At 45.8% G+C, this 21,671-nt stretch overlaps 1 protein-coding gene across 18 annotated transcripts in view; it reads right to left on the bottom strand.

The window, feature by feature from the left end:
• Nucleotides 1–374: 374 nt before the first annotated feature.
• mlip (muscular LMNA-interacting protein) overlaps nucleotides 375–21,671 on the bottom strand; it is a 224,656-nt gene continuing 203,359 nt past the window's right edge. For 13 of the 18 annotated variants that reach the window (XM_085996503.1, XM_085996504.1, XM_085996498.1 and 10 more), the window contains one exon: nucleotides 375–463. Coding sequence is in view for 5 of the 18 variants with exons in the window: in XM_085996502.1 (XP_085852628.1) it covers nucleotides 458–463 (6 nt within the window). In the remaining 13 variants the exon portion in view is untranslated. The remainder of the gene's footprint in view (nucleotides 464–21,671) is intronic. The other 5 variants (XM_085996506.1, XM_085996499.1, XM_085996492.1 and 2 more) reach the window with 3 other exon arrangements.

The raw sequence follows: 21,671 nt of genomic DNA, 5'->3' as shown, positions 1-21,671 counted from the left end.
TTGAGCCTGACTGCAAAGCATAAAAAGCAAATACATTGGGAACATATGGCATGTAAATGTTGTATAACCAAATCATTTTCCATATACCTGCTCTCCCCAGGAGTTCAGCAGATGTAGGAAATGACCCCCATCAGGACTAATCTCCAGATATATCAGCAGAAATGTCTTAGCTATTTATCTACTGCTGTCGTTTGAGGTGCAACACTTACAGAACTGTGAGACTGATTATTGGTAACCAACAATATTGAATGATTAGATACATATTTTGAAAGGTTTGGGATATACAAAATAAATGTTGTAATGATCAGCAGAGAATTTTGCTTAAAATGGTGATGCATGCCCACTTACTACAGTTTTCATAAAATATTAATTAAAAAAAATACAAATTTACAATAAAGCAGCCCTTTTAAATGCAGTAAGTGTTACTTCATGAAATGGCGTATGACAAGTTGCAGTCTTATACCTGAGGGAAGAAGAAAGCAATAGTTAGTCATTCAACAACAAAATCAGCAGTTTATTGAATTTCTTACGAAGCAAGCACAGAGAAAGCCATACCCTTTTATTTATTTCCACCCTTTCACCCCCTCTCCACTATAAATTTCTTGCCATCTTGCAGTCGCCCAGATCCATACACATTGTTTCTCAGCTGATGGTGTGGGCATCTGCCAGTGTCGCTCACATTAGATACTGGAGGGGGACAGAAGAGTATGAAAACAGTCTGTTGTGACTTGCCATTCAACCTCTCTCCTCCCCCACCCCACCCGTCTCTCTGCCTAGCAGCAGAGGCCTCCCGCCATCCCCCTCTTAGCACGCCACCAGTGGAATGCAGGAGGCGACACCAAGCTGATGGAGCATGCAGCCACGAGACAAATGCCGCCTCGGTCCAATGAGCCTTTTTTAGCATATGAGCAGTTAACTACCTCCTGCGTTCCTGACCTCAGGCGGCACCTAGAAGAAATACAACGATAGGTAGGCACCCAGGGGAAGCACATGTGAAGAAAGAGCAGAGTGATTGTGTGCACTTTGGAATTCACTGTAATAAAATCAAGTGTGCTCTGACATGGGGCTTTATTTCTGATGGAGCTAACAGTCATAAAGGTGTGCTTATGTGGTGCTAATGTCCTCATTGATGTGATGATCACTGGAACAAAGAAAGCTACAGTATATTGTCATATGGTAAGATGGTAATGGTTTGAGGGACAATGGGAGGTAGAAGGAGGTATGGTTATGGTGTCAACGATAGACAATGTTCCACAAAAAGAGAAGACTTCAGTGATGAGACAAACTGTGATGCTTCTTTTAGTAAATGCTGCCCAAGTCTCCTTTGCTCCATCATGTGGTGCTGTTGCCTATTCCTGATAATGGCGTGCAAGAGTATGCCCATAGGAAATGCCATAGCTGTTCCTGAGAAGCTCTGACTGTCAGAAGGGGGTAGGGGAACAAAAATGTGCCGGTGCTCTGACCCACTGAAAAGCAGTCAGAAGCAAATGCAAGTGTCTGTAGGCACTTTAAACACTTAAAAAAAAAAGTTTCCTACCTTCGTAAAGCTTCAAAATAAATATCTATAGACTCTTCTTTGTCAGAAACTCTTCAATTCCACCAGCATCAGCTGATCCTGGCAGCTGCTTCTACCTCATAGAAACAGATGCAACTTGCCCCGAGTGCGATGGCGGGGTAAATCCAGCAAACTCTCATCTACAGTGCGTCTGGCCAACAGCTAGCCGCATGTAAATAAGGCCAATAGTGAGTCACGGTGCATCACGGGACGGCTCCACAGCATGAGAGAACTCGGGGGAAGCCGTTTAAAGGAACCAAGTGCCAGAATCAGCTACAACACGAGTTTCCTCACTGAAAAAATGTCCTACGCCATTCCAGATCCCCCAACGTGCCCAAAACAGCGAGGAAATTCACTGCCTATTTATTGAACTGGAAAGGGCTATTCCAAATGTATTCATCGGTGAAGGGGAATGGTGGTCAATTCTCAGATAATCCTGTGTTCAAAGTGGGAAATTCCATTGCTGACATTGACAAACGTTATTTGACCTTTTGAATGCTTAACCAGTTCTTTTGTGCCTCAGCTTTTTTTAAAAAGTTTATTCAAGAATATCTTTAATTCAGAAATGATCGGTGATCCTGAACAGTTTTCTAATTTTATAATATTCAGCTGTTCTCTAATACAGGAAATTGTGTGTAACTTTATGCTCAGTTTTTTTAAACTTGCAAAGACAAATTATCACACACTGAAAGGACTAATTCTTCAGGTAATAAAATACCTTTGATGCTTACAGTTATTTTTAATGGAACATTTGCTCTAAGCTTATTTTGTCAGCACAGGTCATCATACATGACTCATAATGCTAATCCAAACAACAGCTGGTATCTATGATACTCTATATCCAGCTTCACACTGAGGCTGAATTCCTATCGCATCTGTGTAGCCTGAAAGTCACATGTAAATGGCAAAGTTCAAAGTGGTGGGTGAATTCCCTCCCTAAACTCCTCCGCCTTTCCACCTCCCTCTCCTCCTTCGAGACTCTCCTTAAAACCCATCACTTTGACCAAGCTTTTAGTCACTCCTCCTTGCAGAGTCTATCAATATATTAATTTTTAAATTGGTACGGTAACTACAATTATCATTACTACAGGGATCGGCAGGTGGCCCAATGAGGTTATCCAGTAAATATCTTAGCCATGCAAACCAGGAAGGTCCCAGATTAATTCCCAGTCTGTGCTGAGCTAGCTGATTTCAACCAAAGTAACGATAGAGGTGCCATAATTGCCTCGTAGCCCCTGCATTAAGGAGAGCCATCTTTTGTTTCTTAATCTGTCCCATTACCATCTCCTTTTGCCTTGATTATCTCTTAATGTCTCTTAACCTCTCCTGCCTTCTATCCTATCACAGACCTTCCCTTTTGTTCTTTCATCCCCTCCCCCATTTCCCAGCCTCTACACTTGCTTAAAAATCTGTTCCATTTCCTGCTTTTTTCCAGTTCTGATGAAAGGTCATCGACCTGAAACGCCAACTCTGTTTCTCTCTTCACAGATGCTGCCTGACCTGCTGAGTATCTCCAGCATTTTCTGGTTTTATTTCAGATTTCCAGCATCTGCAGTATTTTCTTTTTGTATTAAGGAGGGGAGTCTCGACCAAGGTTCCTGCTCTTGATCACTTTACAGCGACCCGTGCTAGAAATGTATGTGAGGACTTTGGGTGAGGTCAGATCAGGTTGTTCTTTGATGCTACTCACTGGACAATCTCACGTGTAGGGCTCTGCATATTTTTTTTGCAAAGTCCTTGAAGCGTTGCTAAATCGGTGGGGGGAGGGAAGCTAATGTCATTCATAGAAGTGTTCTCCAATCTACAATGCCATAATCATCTATAACATATTAAAATCCTTAAGGTTTTTTTTTCATTATCCTGATTGTGACAGCAGTCCATTGAAAGAATGGGTAACACTGCAATGGTAGTGTGTGTTATTCTTACTTCCTCCAGAGGTGGCCCTGCTGCCACCAAAAAAGCAAGTGCACCTGTAATTCTTGCTTGCTCCAGAGATGGCGCTCCAACCTCTCTCAGCCTCTTCCAACAGGCACCAATAAAAGACTTACCCCATTTTCTCTAGCCAACCACGAGCAAAGCCATAGGAGATTGACTAGGGTTTTAATTAGAATAAAGAATATTTTCATGATCTTGTAGAAGGCTGGCTGTTGACTTTTTGAAAGTTTAAATATAAAGAGAAGAAAGAACTTGCATGTATATACCAACTTTCACAACCTCAGGATGCCACAACCAAAATGAAATGCTTTAGAAGTGCAGTCAATGTTGGCAAACACTGCAGCCAATCTGCACACAGGAAGGTCCCACAAACAGCAATGTCTAAATGAGCAAATAATCTGTTTTTCAAGTGATGTTGTCTGAGGGATAAATATTGGGCTCATCTTTGAATAGTGCCATGGGATCTATTATGTCAATCTGAGGATGCACACAGGGTCTCGATGTTACGTCTCATCTGAATGACGGCATGAAACTCATTTGGGGAAAGAAATCCACGTTTGTTTTTCAATAATGTTACTGAACTTGGTTCAATGTCCTTTGTGCAGCTTGTATGGAGCTGAGCTAAGTGATACGTAGCATTCAACTTATGTCGGATGGTGGATCCACTCTCTTTTGTCACTCCCTTGCCTTTTACATAACCAGGGCAATGCCAGCAGCTGTTCTGTATTAGTTAACAGCAAGTCTAAGACCTCTCGACAGCAACTGAATAGTGCACCAAAATATCTTCAGTATGTGGCAGGTCCCATCCATACTATAGATTACAGTCAGTCAACACACAACCAGAACTCACACATCTACACTGGGACTCAAACTGATTAGCGCAGTTGTGTGAAATATATGAAAAGAGCACCACTATCCTAACAAACAGGAAACATTTTCAATTTTGAATGTGATCAGTATCAGTTTCAATTATGTTGCTTCTTTTTCCCTCCTCTGCACTGCTTCCTGCTCTCACACATCTACACTGAATTTTAAACGTTTTTTTCCATTTTATTTCCCCTGAAGGGTATGGATCCATTGGTGCTGGCAGCCCCCTCCCCCACTAACTCACTGGGCCATCTCTTTATAGGGGCTAGTCCACAATCTGACACACCTAGTGAGTGCTGTGCACTAGAAGAGTGCTGGACCATAGATTAGCATAGGACCGGCGAGCTGCAGACGGCAATCCAGAGGCAGCTCGCTGGTTTGACCAGAACAATTTTGGCCGGCTACCTCATTGCCAGTGGCTCTCAGTTAAATCATAGGGTGTTGCGGGGGTGGGAGGAGAATGGGAGGGGAAGTGCTCACGGGCTCGCAGCGGCCTTCCGGAGTGCTGTGGAATGAGGTGGTCCTGCTCCTCATCAAAGTCAAATAAAAACTTAACTTTTTGGTGACGCTGCAGCAATCACTGAAAAATCTGAGGCCCAGCACTGACCAATTTTGCAGAGTGGTCCTTAAACAGCCGTTATGTCCCTCATTAGCATATACAACAAGCCTCATAACTGTTAAACAATTTATACCATGTTTATTGTCCTCTAGGATATTGGATTCATTGAATGAATCTGATACTTGTCTTCGTGTTGCTTTGTGAAACCACTCTGATTGTACGAGTGGGGGTGTTACAAGGTCGGGGAAGCAATATTCCCGAGCATGGAAACAGGTGATGTCTGCAAGTACTGTGTGACTGTGGGGGGTATTCAAGTCAAACATGATCCCGTCCCTAACTGATTGCCACAAACACACACTTTCCAATGGACGTGGCTGAGCTGCAATCAGTAACAGGAGGAACCCTGCTGATCTTCCCCTCCCAAGAGAAATTGAAGTAAGGAATCTTTAAACTCCTTTTTAGCCCATTTAAACAACCAAGAGCACAACTAGATAGGAAGAAGTACAGCGATGATCCTGGCTTCACTAGACCATTCATCATGGAAGAGCTGGAAACTGGTATATCTAGTCTAAAACACGGGAAAGCAATTGGTCTTGACAACATAGCAACGGAGCAGATAAAGCATTTTGGACAGAAAGCAAAGAAATGGCTCCTACAATTGTTCAACCACTGTCTGACAACACACAAGCTACCTAATATCTGGCAGAAGGCACATGTAATAGCACTATTAAAGCCTGGAAAAGATCCCTCAGATCCTAAGGCCTAGAAATTCAGTTAAGGCCCGCCAGCAGGCTAACGCCCAAAAGTTAGCGCTGCGCGCGGAGCCAGTTGCGCCCGCCAGAAATTCACTTTTAATGCCCCAAGTCGGACCCGGGCGCTGTTCCAGGGTGTGCCCGCCTCCGCTTGGGCGCTGAAAGTGAATTTCAGCGCTCCAGCTGCCGCTGCGCCACCCGATGCGGTGCGGCAGGCTGGGGTACTGCAGGCCTCCTCCTTCTCTTAAGGAGGAGCTGCCTGCAGCCGTGAGATCGCCGCTGGATTCTGCCGGCAAATGAGCCCGGCACCACGGAGAACTGCCGGGCTCGCGGGAATCAGCCACCAATGCCGCGGGGGGGGGGTGGTGTAGGAGGCCGGGGAGGGAGATGCGGGCAGGCGGCCGCCGAAAAAGCGGCCGGCCGCACCTCCACCTTAAAGCGCCCCAGTAGCGCAGCAGTACGGCCCCGTTTTTCCAGCGCTGTTTGCGGCCGCTGCAGAAGAGGCGGCCGCAACTAAATATGGGGTTTGGGCCGGAAGCGGGGCGGAACCGGGGCACTGCGCACACCGATGACGTCATCGGTGTCGGCGCAGCACTACCGGCTACCACCGCCATTACCGCAGCGCTGAATATCAGCGCACCCTCTTACACTGGCGCAGAAACCCTCTTTGGGCGAAAAGTGGGCGCAAAGCCTACTGAATTTCTAGGCCTAAGAGTTTTTGGCCAATTTCACTGCTTTGCCACACCTATAAGCTGTTTGAACGCCTGATACTCAATAGGATAGCACCAACTGTAGATGAGAAGATCATTCCAGAGCAAGCAGGTTTCCGCCCCGGCAAATCAACAACAAGCCAACTGCTCAACCTCATACAACACATCGAATATGGTTTTGAGCAAGGGATGGTAACAGGTGCTGTTTTTGTAGACCTGTCAGCAGCATACGATACAGTGAACCATAGGCGTCTCCTCTGCAAGATTCTAGAGATGACAAAAGAGATTCACTTAACAGAGCTGTTAGAAAGCATGCTTCAGAATCACCAGTTCTATGTTGAACTAGGTGGGAAGCGCAGCAGGTGGCGTATTCAGAAGAATGGTCTTCCTCAGGGAAGCGTGCTTGCACCACTGCTGTACAACATCTACACGAATGACCAACCTATAGACGGTGTTACACGCCGTTTTATATATGCTGATGACTTATGTGTCACTGCCCAAAGCACTGATTTTAACACCGTGGGGAAAACGCTTTCTGAGGCCTTGGAGGGACTAAAATCCTACTATGAAGAAAACCACCTTCGCGCAAACCCATCAAAGACGCAAGTTTGTGCATTCCACCTCAGAAACCGTGAAGCCAAATGCCAGCTGAAAGTAACCTGGTGTGGAGCAACACTGACGCATTGCGAGCAACCTATCTACTTAGGAGTCACCCTTGACCGATGCCTCACCTTCAAAAACCACATCGAGAAGACAAAGGCAAAAGTGAGCATACGAAACAACATCCTGAATAAGCTCACTAACACAAGATGGGGAACAAGCCCGAAAACATTGCGAACCAGTGCACTTGCTCTTTGCTATTCCACTGCCGAATATGCCTGCCCTGCATGGGAAAGGTCTACTCATGCCAAGAAGATGGATGCCGTTCTGAATGCAAGCTGCCGATTTATCACAGGTTGCTTAAAACCAACAACCTATATATCCTGGTGGGTATCGCTCCCCCTGATATAAAAAGAACGGTAGCCAGCAAGAAAGAACGACTCCGTCAAACATCAGATGAGAGACACCCTCTGCATTGTCATACACCTACACCCAGCCGCCTAAAGTCAAGAAAGAGCTTCATGAACAGTGTTGTTCCATTACAATCAACCTCATCTGAAGCCCGCATCGCCTTGTGGAAAGACCGGCTCGCCAGTCTTGAACAACCCCCAGCGATGGAAATTTTACTTGATGAAAGCCTTCCCCCAGGAGCTAATTGCAACTGGGCAACCTGGAAGTGCCTTAACAGACTTAGGACCAGTGTAGGTTGCTCAAAGGTGTCACTAAGCAAATGGGGATATTCAACCAGCCCGACAACTTGTGAATGTGGAACTGAGGCACAGACTATGCAACATCTCCTGCAATGCCCATCATTAGAGGAACCCTGCACTGTTGCAGAGCTTGCCGAATTCAACAACAAGGCGCAAAAATGTGCCCAGTTCTGGCTGGGCTATGTATAGACTGTCCGTGGACACGATAAGAAGAAGCCCATTTAAAATGGGGACTAAGTTGTGTCTGCAGGCCCTGGTTCAATTATCCTTGCCCTCTAGCCCTGTTTCACCATGTGAAGCAATGTGGGAGATTGACCAGTGCATTCCGGCACAGGCACGATGGGCCAAATGGCCTCCTTCTGTGCTGTAAGATTCTATGATTTTAACTGCATTGTGAGATTTCCTCTTTAACTGAGCACTAGACATAAAGCAAATGCCTGATCTTTAATTGTGATTGTAATTTCCAAACAAGCAATGTTCCCAAATTTGGGAACAGGTGTTATCTCATTGCAAGATACGAGCAGCAGCTCCCTTGGCAAAACAACTTGACATCTGTTTCCCTGAGGCAGCACATTTTTGTTAAAGACACTTTGCTACCCAGCTCATGTACCACTTTCATTTTTTCTAAATTAGATATTGACTCAGTTGATCCACGCGCACTGGTCAAGCTTGGGGGATGATCGTGTGGACAGACCTGCAGGGGGGCGGAAGCATTCTTCCTCCACCTTGTAAATTCTCCACTAGTACAATCTCAGTGGTTTCACAAACCAAGACTACAACAAATATCAGATTCATTCAATGAGTCCAATATCTAAAGGACAGTAAACAAGGTATAAATTGTTTAACCGGTGTTAGGCTTGTTGTATATGCTAATGAGGGGCTTAACCACTGTTAAGGGTCAGGGACAGCTGTGGCTCAGTTGGTAGCACTCTCGCCTCTGAGCCAGAAAGTTGTGGGTTCAAGTTCCACTACAGAGACTTGAGGACAAAAGACTAGGCTGTCACTGAGGAATGCTGCACTTTCAGGTGAGACGTTAAACCGAGGACCCGTCTGCCCTCTCAGGTAGACGTAAAAGATCCCATGGCACTATTTCAAAGAAGAGCAAGGGAGTTATCCCTGGTGTCCTGGCCAATATTTATCCCTCAATCAACATCACAAAAACAGATTATCTGGTCATTATCACATTGCTGTTTGTGGGAGCTTGCTGTGAGCAAATTGGCTGCCGAGCTTCCCACATTACAACAAGTGACTCCACTTCAAAAGGTACTTCATTGGCTGTAAAGTGCTTTGGGATGTCCTGAGTTTGTGAAAGGTGCTAAATAAATGCAAGTCTTTCTTTTCTTTCACTCTACAAAATTGGTCAGCGCTGGGCATCAGCTTTTTTAACGATTGCTGCGGCTTCACCAAAAAGGTAAGTTTTTATTTTTATTTTACTTTTATTTTATTTTCCACCCCATTCCACAGCACTCCGGAGGGCCACTGCTAGTCCGTGAGCAGTTCTCCTCCCATTCTCCTTTTCCCCCTGCCCCCCAACCCCATGATTTACCGGAGAGCCACTGGCAGTGGGGTAGCCGGGCAAAATTGTCCTGGTCAAACCAGCGAGCTGCCTCTGGACACCTGATTGGTGTCTGCAGCTCGCCGGTACTATGCTAATTAGGCCTGAGTCCCAATTTTGGGTAAGTCTTGGGCTTCTGGCGTGCACCCATAGCGGGACAAAAATTGGTGATTTTTGACCCCATCGTATGGCCGGAAAAATGGGATTTAATTTCTAGACCTTGGTGCCTGGATTCAGAGAATAATTAAGTCAAAGATTGTTTGGTGGCATGGGCAGTATCTCTTTGAAATGTTAACGTCTGTGAGTCCACACCCGTGATTAACTCATTAGAAGTAATTTTTCAACCTTCCACTTCTGCCAGAAACGTGAAGATGGAAAATGAACCCATTGGGCTGGATTTTGTCAATGGGGAGCTTTTGGAGGCGGGACTCCCACTTGTTGGGTTTTAGTCCCGCCTCCATCGACTTGTGGCCAACCCACACTATTTTCCCTTGATTGACCTTGTTAAGCCCGCCCGGCAGGCTTAGCAGGTCAATTAAGGGAAAGCCAGTTACAGGTGACGTCAGCGAGTGCCGTTTCATCTGTCAAGAGCTTTTGACAGATGAAATGTCATCGTTTGACAGCTCTGTGAAGCTGTCAAACACTGACAATCTGTCTTCTAAGTTGTGTCTTTACTCAAGACTCAATTAGAAAGCCTTCCTGACCAGAGAGCAGAAGGCTGCAGCTTTTGACAGTTCAGCGGCCATTCTGCTTTCTGTGCCGGTGAGCTGAGGGACTCCCGAGACCTGAAGGGAGGAAGCCTGCAGGAAGAAGTAAAGGTAAGTAAAACTTATTAAAACACTTTACACACACCTCACACACTTAACTCTGCACACATGCACCCATTACTCACCTGCACACCGGACATCTCGGCCCCTCCGACCCCCGCAGACCGACGGCTCGCCTTGCTGACCCTGGCGAGGTTCGGAGCCATCGGGAAGCCCACACTTCAGGGCTCAAAATAGGGATTAGCCAAAAAACTGCCTGTTGACTACCTGTTAACAGGCAGTTAATTGACATTAATCCCCTTCCCGCCTTGAGGAAGCGGGACCCGGCGTGGGTCGGCTACCGCCTCCTGGCGAGATGGCATGGAGGCGGATTGGGGCGGGTGCACCCGCCCCCAAATTCTGCCATTTTCCCGGCAGTCCCGCCTCCAAACCCGCCTCCCCAGGGCTGGCAAAATCGAGCCCATTATCTCTGATGGCTGAGCTAGCAAGGGAATTGTTTGAGAGGAAGATAATTAATAGAGCCAATTTTCAGAGTGGGCACTGCAGCTGAGGAACCTTGACCTCAAAAAAATATATTCCACTGAGAAGAAAAGGGTGTAAAAGAAAAGACAGCCATCCGTGGCTAAGTAAAGAAATTAAGGATAGTATTCGACTAAAAACAAGGGCATATAAGGTAGCCAAATCTAGTGGGAGGATAGAGGATTGGGAAAACTTTAAAAAACAGCAAAAAATAACAAAAAGATTGATTAAGAAAGGGAAGATAGATTATGAAAGTAAATTAGCAAAAAATATAAAAACAGATAGTAAGAGTTTTTTTAGTTATATAAAAAGAAAAAGGGTGGCTAAAGTAAATGTTGGTCCCTTAGAGGGTGAGACTGGGAAATTAATGGTGGGAAATATGGAGATGGCAAAAACACTGAATGAATATTTTGTATCAGTCTTTACAGTAGAGGACACCAAGAATATCCCAACACTGGACAAACAGGGGGCTAAAGGGGGGGAGGAGCTAAACACGATCAAAATCACTAAGGAAGTGGTACTCGGTAAAATAATGGGACTCAAGGCGGATAAATCACCTGGACCTGATGGCTTACATCCTAGTGTCTTGAGGGAAGTGGCGGTAGGGATTGTGGATGCATTGGTAATAATTTTCCAAAACTCCCTGGACTCGGCAATGGTCCCGGCAGACTGGAAAACTGCTAATGTAACACCCTTATTTAAAAAGGGCAGTAGACAGAAGGCTGGAAACTATAGACCGGTTAGCCTAACATCTGTGGTAGGTAAAATTTTGGAGTCCATTATTAAGGAGACAGTAACAGGACATTTGGATAATCATAATTTAATAGGACAAAGTCAGCATGGTTTTATGAAGGGGAAGTCATGTTTGACAAATTTGCTGGAGTTCTTTGAGGAAGTAACATATAGGGTGGATAAAGGGGAACCAGTGGACATAGTGTATTTAGACTTCCAAAAGGCATTTGACAAGGTGCCACACAAAAGATTATTGCTTAAGATAAAAAATCACGGGATTGGGGGTAATATTCTGGCATGGATAGAGGATTGGCTATCTAACAGAAGGCAGAGAGTTGGGATAAATGGTTCATTCTCAGACTGGCAATCAGTAACTAGTGGTGTTCCGCAGGGGTCAGTGCTGGGTCACCAACTCTTTACAATCTATATTAACGATTTGGAGGAGGGGACCGAGTGTAACATATCAAAGTTTGCAGATGATACTAAGATGGGAGGGAAAGTAGTGAGTGAGGAGGACATAAAAAACCTGCAAGGGGACATAGACAGGCTAAGTAAGTGGGCAGAGATTTGGTAGGTGGAATGCAATACTGGAAAGTGTGAGGTTATGCACTTTGGCAGGAAAAATCGTAAAGCAAGTTATTATGTTAATGGCAAGAAACTGGAAAGTACTGAAGCACAAAGGGATCTGGGGGTCCTGGTGCACGAAACTCAAAAGGTTAGTATGCAGGTGCAGCAAGTGATTAAGAAGGCCAATGGAATGTTGGCTTTTATTGCTAGGGGGATAGAATATAAAAATAGGGAGGTATTGCTTCAGTTGTACAAGGTATTGGTGAGACCGCACCTGGAATACTGCGTACAGTTTTGGTGTCCATACTTAAGAAAGGACATACTTGCACTCGAGTCAGTACAAAGAAGGTTCACTCGGTTAATCCCGGGGATGAGGGGATGGACATATGAGGAGAGGTTGAGTAGATTGGGACTCTACTCATTGGAGTTCAGAAGAATGAGAGGCGATCTTATTGAAACATATAAGATTGTGAAGGGGTTGGATCGGGTGGATGCGGGGAGGATGCTCCCGATGATGGGTGAAACTAGAACTAGGGGGCATAGTCTTAGAATAAGGGGCTGCTCTTTCAAAACTGAGATGAGGAGGAACTACTTCACTCAGAGGGTGGTAGGTCCATGGAATATGCTGCCCCAAAAAGCTGTAGAAGCTACATCATTACATAAATTTAAAACAGAAATAGACAGTTTCCTAGAAGTAAAGGGAATTAAGGGTTACGGGGAGTGGGCAGGAATTTGGACATGGGTCTAGGTCCGGATCGGTCATGGCCCTGTGGGTAGCGGAGCGGGCCCAGGGGCCGTGTAGCCTGATCCTGCTCCTATTTCGTGTGTCTAATTCTGTTAGATTCAGGGGATGGTTCTGTGATAGTGGATTGGCGGTTAGGATCAGATCAGCCATGATCTTATTGAATGGCGGAGCAGGCTCGAGGGGCCAATTAGCCTACTCCTGCTCCTATTTCTTATGTTCTTATGTTGACCCTTTGGAACTTGCATTACTGGTGCCTGCTCCCAGCTCCAGACATATCCACTGCCACTGGCGCACTCAGACAATCCTACCTAACGTCTCAATATTAACAACAGCTTTTTCAGATTTCCAGCATCCACAGTATTTTGCTATTGTCTCAAAATTAACACCTTGCCTCACAACGTGTAGGATCCTGTGGAAATTTCAGGTCACGACTAGTCCTACAAAAAGTAAGCTGAGACATGAAAGGCTTCCCTTTAATATAAATCCCTGCCTGCTCACCGCTAGCTCAATTCTAAATGAGCCTCCAGACTCCGTGAAAGGCACAGGAACTTTGTGTTGCCCAGCTATATCATCACATCATGAAGATCTGTAAAGACTTTTACCCAAAGCGTTGGCACGTTACGAAACGTGTTAATAAAAAGTACATTCCAGAAAAGAGCATCCTAATCCCTTGCCCATTCATTCTTTCTAACCGTGGCTAACAAGGGAAATTAGGGATAGCATAAGATCCAAGGAGAGGACATATAAATTGGCTAGAAAAAGCAATAATCCTGAGGATTGGGAGCAGTTTAGGAGTCAACAAAGGAGGACAAAGGGATTAATTAAGAAAGGGAAAACAGAATATGAGAGTAATCTAGCAGGGAACATAAAAACTGACTGTAAAAACTTTTATAGATATGTGAAGAGAAAAAGATTGGTGAAGTCAAGCGTAGGTCCCTTACAGTCAGAATCAGGGGAATTTATAATGGGAAACAAGGAAATGGCTGACCAACTAAATACATACTTTGGTTCTGCCTTCACAAAGGAGGACACAAATAACCTCCCAGAGATGCCGGGGAACATAGGGTCTGATGAAAGGGAGGAACTGAAAGAAATCAGTATTTGTAGGGAAATGGTGTTAGGAAAATTGATGGGACTGAAGGTCGATAAATCCCCAGGGCCTGATGGTCTACATCCCAGGGTACATAAGGAAGTGGCCCTAGAGATAGTAGATGCATTGCTGGTCATCTTCCAGAACTCGATAGACTCTGGAATGGTACCCATGGATTGGAGGGTAGCTAATGTTACCCCACTATTCAAAAAAGGTGGTAGAGAAAAAGCGGGGAATTATAGACCGGTAAGCCTGACATCGGTAGAGGGGAAAATGCTAGAGTCTATTATAAAAGATGTAATAGCAGAGCACTTGGAAAGCAGTGACAGGATCAGACAAAGTCAACATGGATTTACAAAAGGTAAATCATGCTCGACTAATCTACTGGAATTTTTTGAGGATGTAACTGGTAAAATAGATCAGGGAGAACCAGTGGATGTGGTGTATTTGGACTTTCAGAAGGCTTTCGATAAGGTCCGACATAAGAGATTAGCGTACAAAATTAAGGCACATGGGATTGGGGGCAAGGTATTGACTTGGATAGAGAACTGGTTGGCGGACAGAAAGCAAAGAGTTAGAATAAACGGGTCATTTTCCGAGTGGCAGGCAGTGACTAGTGGGGTACCGCAAAGATCGGTCCTAGGACCCCAGCTGTTCACAATATATATTAATGATCTGGACGAGGGAATTGGATGTAATATCTCCAAATTTGCAGACGATACAAAGCTGGGTGGGAGGGTAAGCTGTGAGGAGGATGTCGTGAAACTCCAGTACGATTTGGACAGGTTGGGTGATTGGGCAGAAACATGGCAAATGCACTATAATGTGGATAAATGTGAGGTTATCCACTTTGGTGGCAAAAACAGGAAGGCAGATTATTATTTGAATGGCAATAGATTGGGAGAAGGGGAAGTGCAAAGAGACCTGGGTGTTCTTGTGCACCAGTTGCTGAAGGTAAGCATGCAGGTGCAGCAGGCGGTTAAGAAGGCAAATTGTATGTTGGCCTTCGTAGCAAGAGGGTTCGAGTACAGGAACAAGGATGTCTTGCTACAGTTGTACAGGGCCTTGGTGAGACCGCACCTTGAGTATTGTGTGCAGTTCTGGTCACCTTACCTGAGGAAGGACGTTCTTGCCATGGAGGGAGTGCAGCGAAGATTCACCAGGCTGATACCTGGGATGGCAGGAATGACGTATGAGGAGAGATTGTGTCGATTGGGCTTATACTCACTGGAGTTTAGAAGATTGAGAGGGGATCTCATCGAAACCTATAAAATTCTGTCAGGTCTGGACAGACTAGATGCAGGAAGGGTGTTTCGGATGGCTGGGGAGTCCAGAACCAGGGGTCATAGTCTAAGGATAAGGGGTAAGCCATTTAGGACTGAAATGAGGAGGAATTTCTTCACCCAGAGAGTGGTGAATCTGTGGAATTCTCTGCCATAGAGGGCGGTGGAGGCCAGTTCATTAAATATATTCAAGAAAGAATTGGATATATATCTTGAGGCTAAAGGGATCAAGGGATATGGGGAGAAGGCAGGGACAGGGTACTGAATTTGGATGATCAGCCATGATCTCATTGAATGGCGGAGCAGGCTCGAAAGGCCAAATGGCCTACTCCTGCTCCTATCTTCTATGTTTCTATGTTACAATTTCTGAGTAGTATCTTACTTGTAAATAAATATATTAGTTTTAGCCCAAACACATTGATCTGATGGTGCAGAGAAGACAGGAGATCACGTTGGGTAACCCAGGTTCTCTCCAGGGCCAATAACCCAGTTACAGGTTAATTGCTGATCGTGGGCATGCTATTATTAGTAACAATACTGTGGAGGAGGAATTCCTGGAGTGTATAGGGGATGGTTTCCTGGACCAATATGTCGAGGAACCAAGTAGAGATCAGGCCATCTTAGGCTGGGTATTATGTAATGAGAAAGGAATAATTAGCAATCTTGTTGTGCGAGGCCCCTTGGGGCGGAGTGATCATAATATGATAGAATTCTTCATTAAGATGGAGAGTGAAGTAGTTGACTCAGAGACTAGGGTCCTGAATTTAAATAAAGGAAACTACGATGGTATGAGGCGCAAGTTGGGTAGGATTGATTGGGGAATGTTACTCAAAGGGTTGACGGTGGATAGGCAATGCCAAACATTTAAAGATCGCATGGGTGAACTACAGAATTTGTTCATCCCTGTTTGGCATAAAAATAAAACAAAAAAGGTGACTCAACCGTGGCTAACAAGGGAAATTAGGGATAGCATAAGATCCAAGGAGAGGACATATAAATTGGCCAGAAAAAGCAGTAAACCGGAGGATTGGGAGCAGTTTAAGATTCAGCAAAGGAGGACAAAGGGATTAATTAAGAGGGGGAAAATAGAGTATGAGAGTAAGCTTGCAGGGAATATAAAAACTGACTGTAAAAGCTTTTATAGATACGTGAAGAGAAAAAGATTGGTGAAGTCAAGCGTAGGTCCCTTGCAGTCAGAATCAGGAGAATTTATAATGGGGAACAAAGAAATGGCAGACCAATTAAATACATACTTTGGTTCTGTCTTCACAAAGGAGGACACAAATAACCTCCCAGAGATGTCGGGGAACATAGGGTCTAATGAGAGGGAGGAACTGAATGAAATCAGTATTTGTAGGGAAATGGTGTTAGGGAAATTGACGGGATTGAAGGCCGATAAATCCCCAGGGCCTGATAATCTACATCCTAGGGTACTTAAGGAAGTGGCCCGAGAAATAGTAGATGCATTGCTGGTCATCTTCAAAAATTCTATAGATTCTGGAACAGTTCCCATGGATTGGAGAGTAGCTAATGTTACCCCACTATTCAAAAATGTGGTAGAGAGAAAGCAGGGAATTATAGACCGGTAAGCCTGACATCGGTAGTGGGGAAAATGCTAGAGTCCATTATAAAAGATGTAATAGCAGAGCACTTGGAAAACAGTGACAGGATCGGACAAAGTCAACATGGATTTACAAAAGGTAAATCGTGTTTGACTAATCTACTGGAATTTTTTGAGGATGTAACTGGTAGAATAGATAAGGGAGAACCAGTGGATGTGGTGTATTTGGACTTTCGGAAGGCTTTCGATAAGGCCCCACATAAGAGATTAGCATATAAAGTTAAAGCACATGGGATTGCGGGCAAGATAGTGACTTGGATAGAGAACTGCTTGGCAGACAGGAAGCAAAGAGTTGGAATAAACGGGTCTTTTTCCGAGTGGCAGGCAGTGACTAGTGGGGTACTGCAGGGATCGGTCCTAGGACCCTAGCTAATCACAATATATATAAATGATCTAGACGAGGGAACTAGATGTAATGGCCTAGAAATTCACTTTGGGCCCGCCAGCTGGCGTGCGCCCAAAAGTTAGCGCTGAGCGCGGAGCCAGTTGCGCGCGTCAGATATTCAGTTTTTGCGCCCCAAGTCGGAACCGGGCGCTATTCCAGGGTGTGCCCGCCCCCACTTGGGGCGCTGAAACTGAATTTCAGCACTCTAGGCGCCGCTGCGCCACCCGCTGCGGAGCGGCAGGCTGCGGTACTGCAGGCCTCCTCCTTCTCTTAAGGGGGAGGTGCCTGCAACGGGGAGATCGCCGCTGGATAGTGCCGGCAAATGAGCCCGGCACCACGGAGAAGTGCCGGGTTTGCGGAAAGCAGCCGGCAATGCCGCGGGGGGGGGGGGTGGAGGAGGCCGGGGAAGGAGGTGCAGGCAGGCGGCCGCCAAAAAAGCGGCCGGCCGCACCTCCACCTTAAAGCGCCCCACTAAGGCTACAGTACGGCCCCGTTTTCTGATCGCTGTTTGCAGCCGCTGCGGAAGAGGCGGCCGCAACTAAATATGGGGGTCGGGCCGGTATCGGTGCGGAACCGGGGCACTGCGCACACCGATGACGTCATCGGTGCCGGCGCAGCGCTAACAGCTACCGCCGCCATTACCGCTGCGCTGAATATCAGCGCAAACTCCTCTATTGGCGCAGAAGCCCTCTTTGGGCGGTAACTGGCCGCAAAGCTGGCAGCGCCTTACTGAATTTCTAGGCCTTTATCTCCAAGTTTGCAGACGACACAAAGCTGGGTGAGCGTGTGTGCTGTGAGGAGGATGCCGAGAAACTCCAGTATGATTTGGACAGGTTGGGTGATTGGGCAGATGCATGGCAGATGCAGTATAATGTGGATAACTGCGAGGTTATCCACTTTGGTGGCAAAAACAGGAAGGCAGATTATTATCTGAACGGCAATAAATTGGGAGAAGGGGAAGTGCAACGAGACCTGGGTGTCCTTGTGCATCAGTCACTGAAGGTAAGCATGCCGGTGCAGCAGGCGGTTAAGAAGGCAAATGGTATGTTGGCTTTCGTAGCGAGAGGATTCGAGTACAGGAACAAGGATGTCTTGCTGCATTTGTACAGGGCCTTGGTGAGACCACTGTAATGTCCGTGTGTAATTGAGACACGGACTGCAGAAGTTGGTTATAACAGGTGTTTACTGAATGGAGACAAAACTGGAACTACTATACAAAGTTACTACACAGGCTTATATGCAGGGGTGGTCACTACTGGTACTGCAGTATACAGGGGCTGCAGAATATAGTTCCTTCTTCAAGGTACATTCACTACAATTCCTCCCCTTTTAGCTGAACAGTACATAACATTCGATTAATAATTAAATAACATATTTACAATTACAGTTGCTATATACATTAGCTGAAGTTAATCAATTATAAATTCAGTCTTTGAGGAGGCTTCCTGATTTTGCCTGGATAACGCCTCTTTGGGGTATCAGGTTCTTCTGGCAAAGTTGATTCGGGATCAACGTCGTTGTTTGGTTCGTCTGCTTCCAATATCACCGATTCTGAGGTAGATGCAATTGGTACTTCGGTTTCATCACCAGCTGTATAGGATCGTGGTGTAGATTTGACGTTTTCCAGTGACTCTAGAATCTGGTCAGCATGGCATCTTACAATGCTCTCTCCAACGTTCACGGTATACATTAGAGGTCCTTGCCATGTGCAGATCGTTCCTGGCTGCCATTTCTCTGTGCGGTAGTCCCGGGCCAAAACTGGTTGACCTATCTTGAAACTCCTGGTTGGCCTTTCATTCATATTCTGAAACTGCCTGTTCTCCACATCTCTTCTGATGTTTGGCTTAACCAAATCCAAGCGGCATCTTAGTCTTCGATTGAAGAACATCATGGCTGGAGTTTGGTTGGTAACCGCATGTGTCGCATTCCGGTAGGCAAACAAGAAGTTATCCACCTTGTGTTGTAGGGGTATGTCTTCATTACACATTGCCTTGATAGCCTTCTTGAATGTTTGAACGAACCTCTCAGCCAATCCATTGGTGGCTGGATGATATGGGGCGGATGTGTAATGCTTAACACCATTGTTCTTTAAGAACCTCCGGAACTCTTCAGACACAAACTGTGGTCCATTGTCGGAGCAAATCTGTTCAGGCAGCCCATTTCTGGCGAATATGGTTCGTAAGACTGTGATAGTTTTTTCTGTGGTGGTTGAGGACATTTTTATTACCTCTGGCCACTTTGAATGTGCATCCACCGCAATTAAAAACATCGAGTCCATAAATGGACCAGCAAAATCAATGTGTACCCTTTGCCATGGAGATGAGGGCCACTCCCATGGATGTAGAGTGGCTTGTGGTGGGGCGTTTTGGACCTTCTGGCATCCTGTACAGCTCTTGGTCATCTCTTCGATTTCTCTATCGATTCCCGGCCACCACACAAACGCTCTGGCTAAGTTCTTCATTTTTACCCCTCCCAGATGACCCTCATGAAGCTCATTGAGCACTCTATCCTTCAATTTGGGTGTAATTACTACTCTGGATCCACACATCAAGGTTCCTCGGCACACTGACAGCTGTTCTCTTCTCGGTGAGAATTCTGGCAGCAGTGGTTCGCCATGTGCTGGCCATCCCTTCACCGTTAAATCATAGACTCTGGAGAGTGTCGGGTCATTTCGTGTTTCCTTTTCTATGTTTCCATTCGTCACAGGTAGACATTCGACTATGGTCGAGTGGAGTATCTCCACAGGATTCACTGCAGGTGCTTCTTCCACCATCGGCAACGGTAGGCGCGACAATCCATCAGCATTCCCATGCTGTTTAGTTCCTTTGTACTCGATGTCATATTGGTGTGCCCCTAGGAAAAGGGACCACCTCTGTAGCCGTTGTGCTGTCATTATCGGTACGCCCTTCTGAGGGTTGAAAATGGAGGCAAGAGGTTGATGATCAGTTAGTAGAGTAAATTTCTGTCCGTGCAGGTAGTGATTGAACTTCTTCACCCCCCCCCCGCCACACCAGGCGGAGGGCCTCTCTGTCAATCTGGGCGTAGTTACGCTCGGCTGCAGTTAACGAGCGTGACGCAAAAGCTATCGGCCTCTCTGAACCATCAAGGGATTTATGTGAAAGTACCGCTCCAACGACGTAGGGAGACACATCACACGCCAGTCTTATCGGTAGTGATGGGTTGTAGTGAGCCAATACTTCTCTTGAAGTGATCAGGCCTTTACACTTCTGAAAGGCCCGCTTACATTCATCGCTCCATTTCCATGCTACTCCAGTTTGTAGCAGGGTGTTCAGTGGGTGCAGAATTGTGGACAAATTCGGCAAAAACTTACGGTAGTAATTCACCAATCTGAGGAATGACCTCAGTTGCGAAGCATTTTCAGGCGCTGGAGCCTTAACTACCGCTTCAATTTTGTCAGGGGACTTATATAACCCCTCTTCATCAATCACGTGGCCACAATACGATATTTGTTTCTTAAAAAACTCGCACTTGGGGCGATTGGCTCATAGCCCATGTTCTCTTAGTCTAGTGAGCACCTGCTTTAGGTTGGCAAGGTGTTCACTGTCATTTTCACCTGTCACTAGGATGTCGTCCAAGTAACACTGAGTCCCCGGAATCCCTTGCAGGACTTGTTCCATCGCTCTTTGCCATATAGCCGGAGCTGATGCTACTCCGAATACCAGTCGATTATACTGGTAAAGACCTTTGTGAGTGTTTATCGTGAGATATATCCCAGAGGATTCTTCAACCTCCATCTGCAAATATGCTTGCGCTAGGTCAATTTTTGTAAAACGTTTCCCTCCAGATAGTGAGGCGAAAATATCTTCTATCCTCGGAAGAGGATACTGTACTGTGTGAAGGACTGGGTTCACAGTCACCTTGAAGTCCCCACAGATGCGAACCTTCCTTGGCTCCTCAGACTTATTGTTTAACGTTTTCTTCATGACAGGAATGATGGGTGTCGCCCACTCGCTCCAGTCTACCTTAGATAACACGCCTGCATTCTCCAGATTCTCCAGCTCTGCCTCGACGGCTGGGCGAATTGCATACGGTACCGGTCTTGCTTTGAAAAACTTGGGAATTGCATTCTCTTCTATTTTTATCGAGGCGGTTATGCCTTTAAGAGTTCCCAGTCCTTGTTGAAATACCTCTTTAGCGTTAGCTAAGATTTTTTGACAATCGTCCAGGTGTGACGTCGTCATCCTTTTTACCAGCCACAGTCAGTGCCTAAATGGAGTGCCAGTCTAAACTTATCTTTCTGATCCATTCACGTCCCAATAACGGTGGTCCACCATCTTGCAGTATGTGCAGATACAATTTCTGTATTTCCTTGCCGTTGTATTCGACAGGCACCCTTATTTTCCCTCTGGGGTATACTTTCTGACCCGTATATGTCTTCAAGACAATGGATGTGTCTTTCAAGGGTATGTGTGAGAATAGCCGCTCGTAGTCTCGTCGATTCATGACGGTCAGGGCTGATACTGTATCCAATTCCATTTTGACTTGGGACCCTGCTATCGTGAGGGTGACCCAAATGGTTCAGTGATCCTCTTTTGTGATTATGTTGTGTAGTTTGAGACAGCTTAGTCTCTTGTTCCCGGATTCACTATCGCTCTTCTGGTCTTTGGAACTACTGTCCGTCATCTTTTGTACTTTCCTGTACTTTTCCTCAGTAGTCTTTTTGTTGTCGTTAGTCTTCTTCCCGGACCTGCAAACTCG

The sequence above is a fragment of the Somniosus microcephalus genome, chromosome 9 (assembly GCF_052327205.1).
Source record: "Somniosus microcephalus isolate GS21.2 chromosome 9, FLI_Smic_1.0, whole genome shotgun sequence".
NCBI lineage: Eukaryota > Metazoa > Chordata > Chondrichthyes > Squaliformes > Somniosidae > Somniosus > Somniosus microcephalus.
Note: the sequence above shows the minus strand (reverse complement) of the source record. Positions and strands in the feature narration are given on the sequence as shown.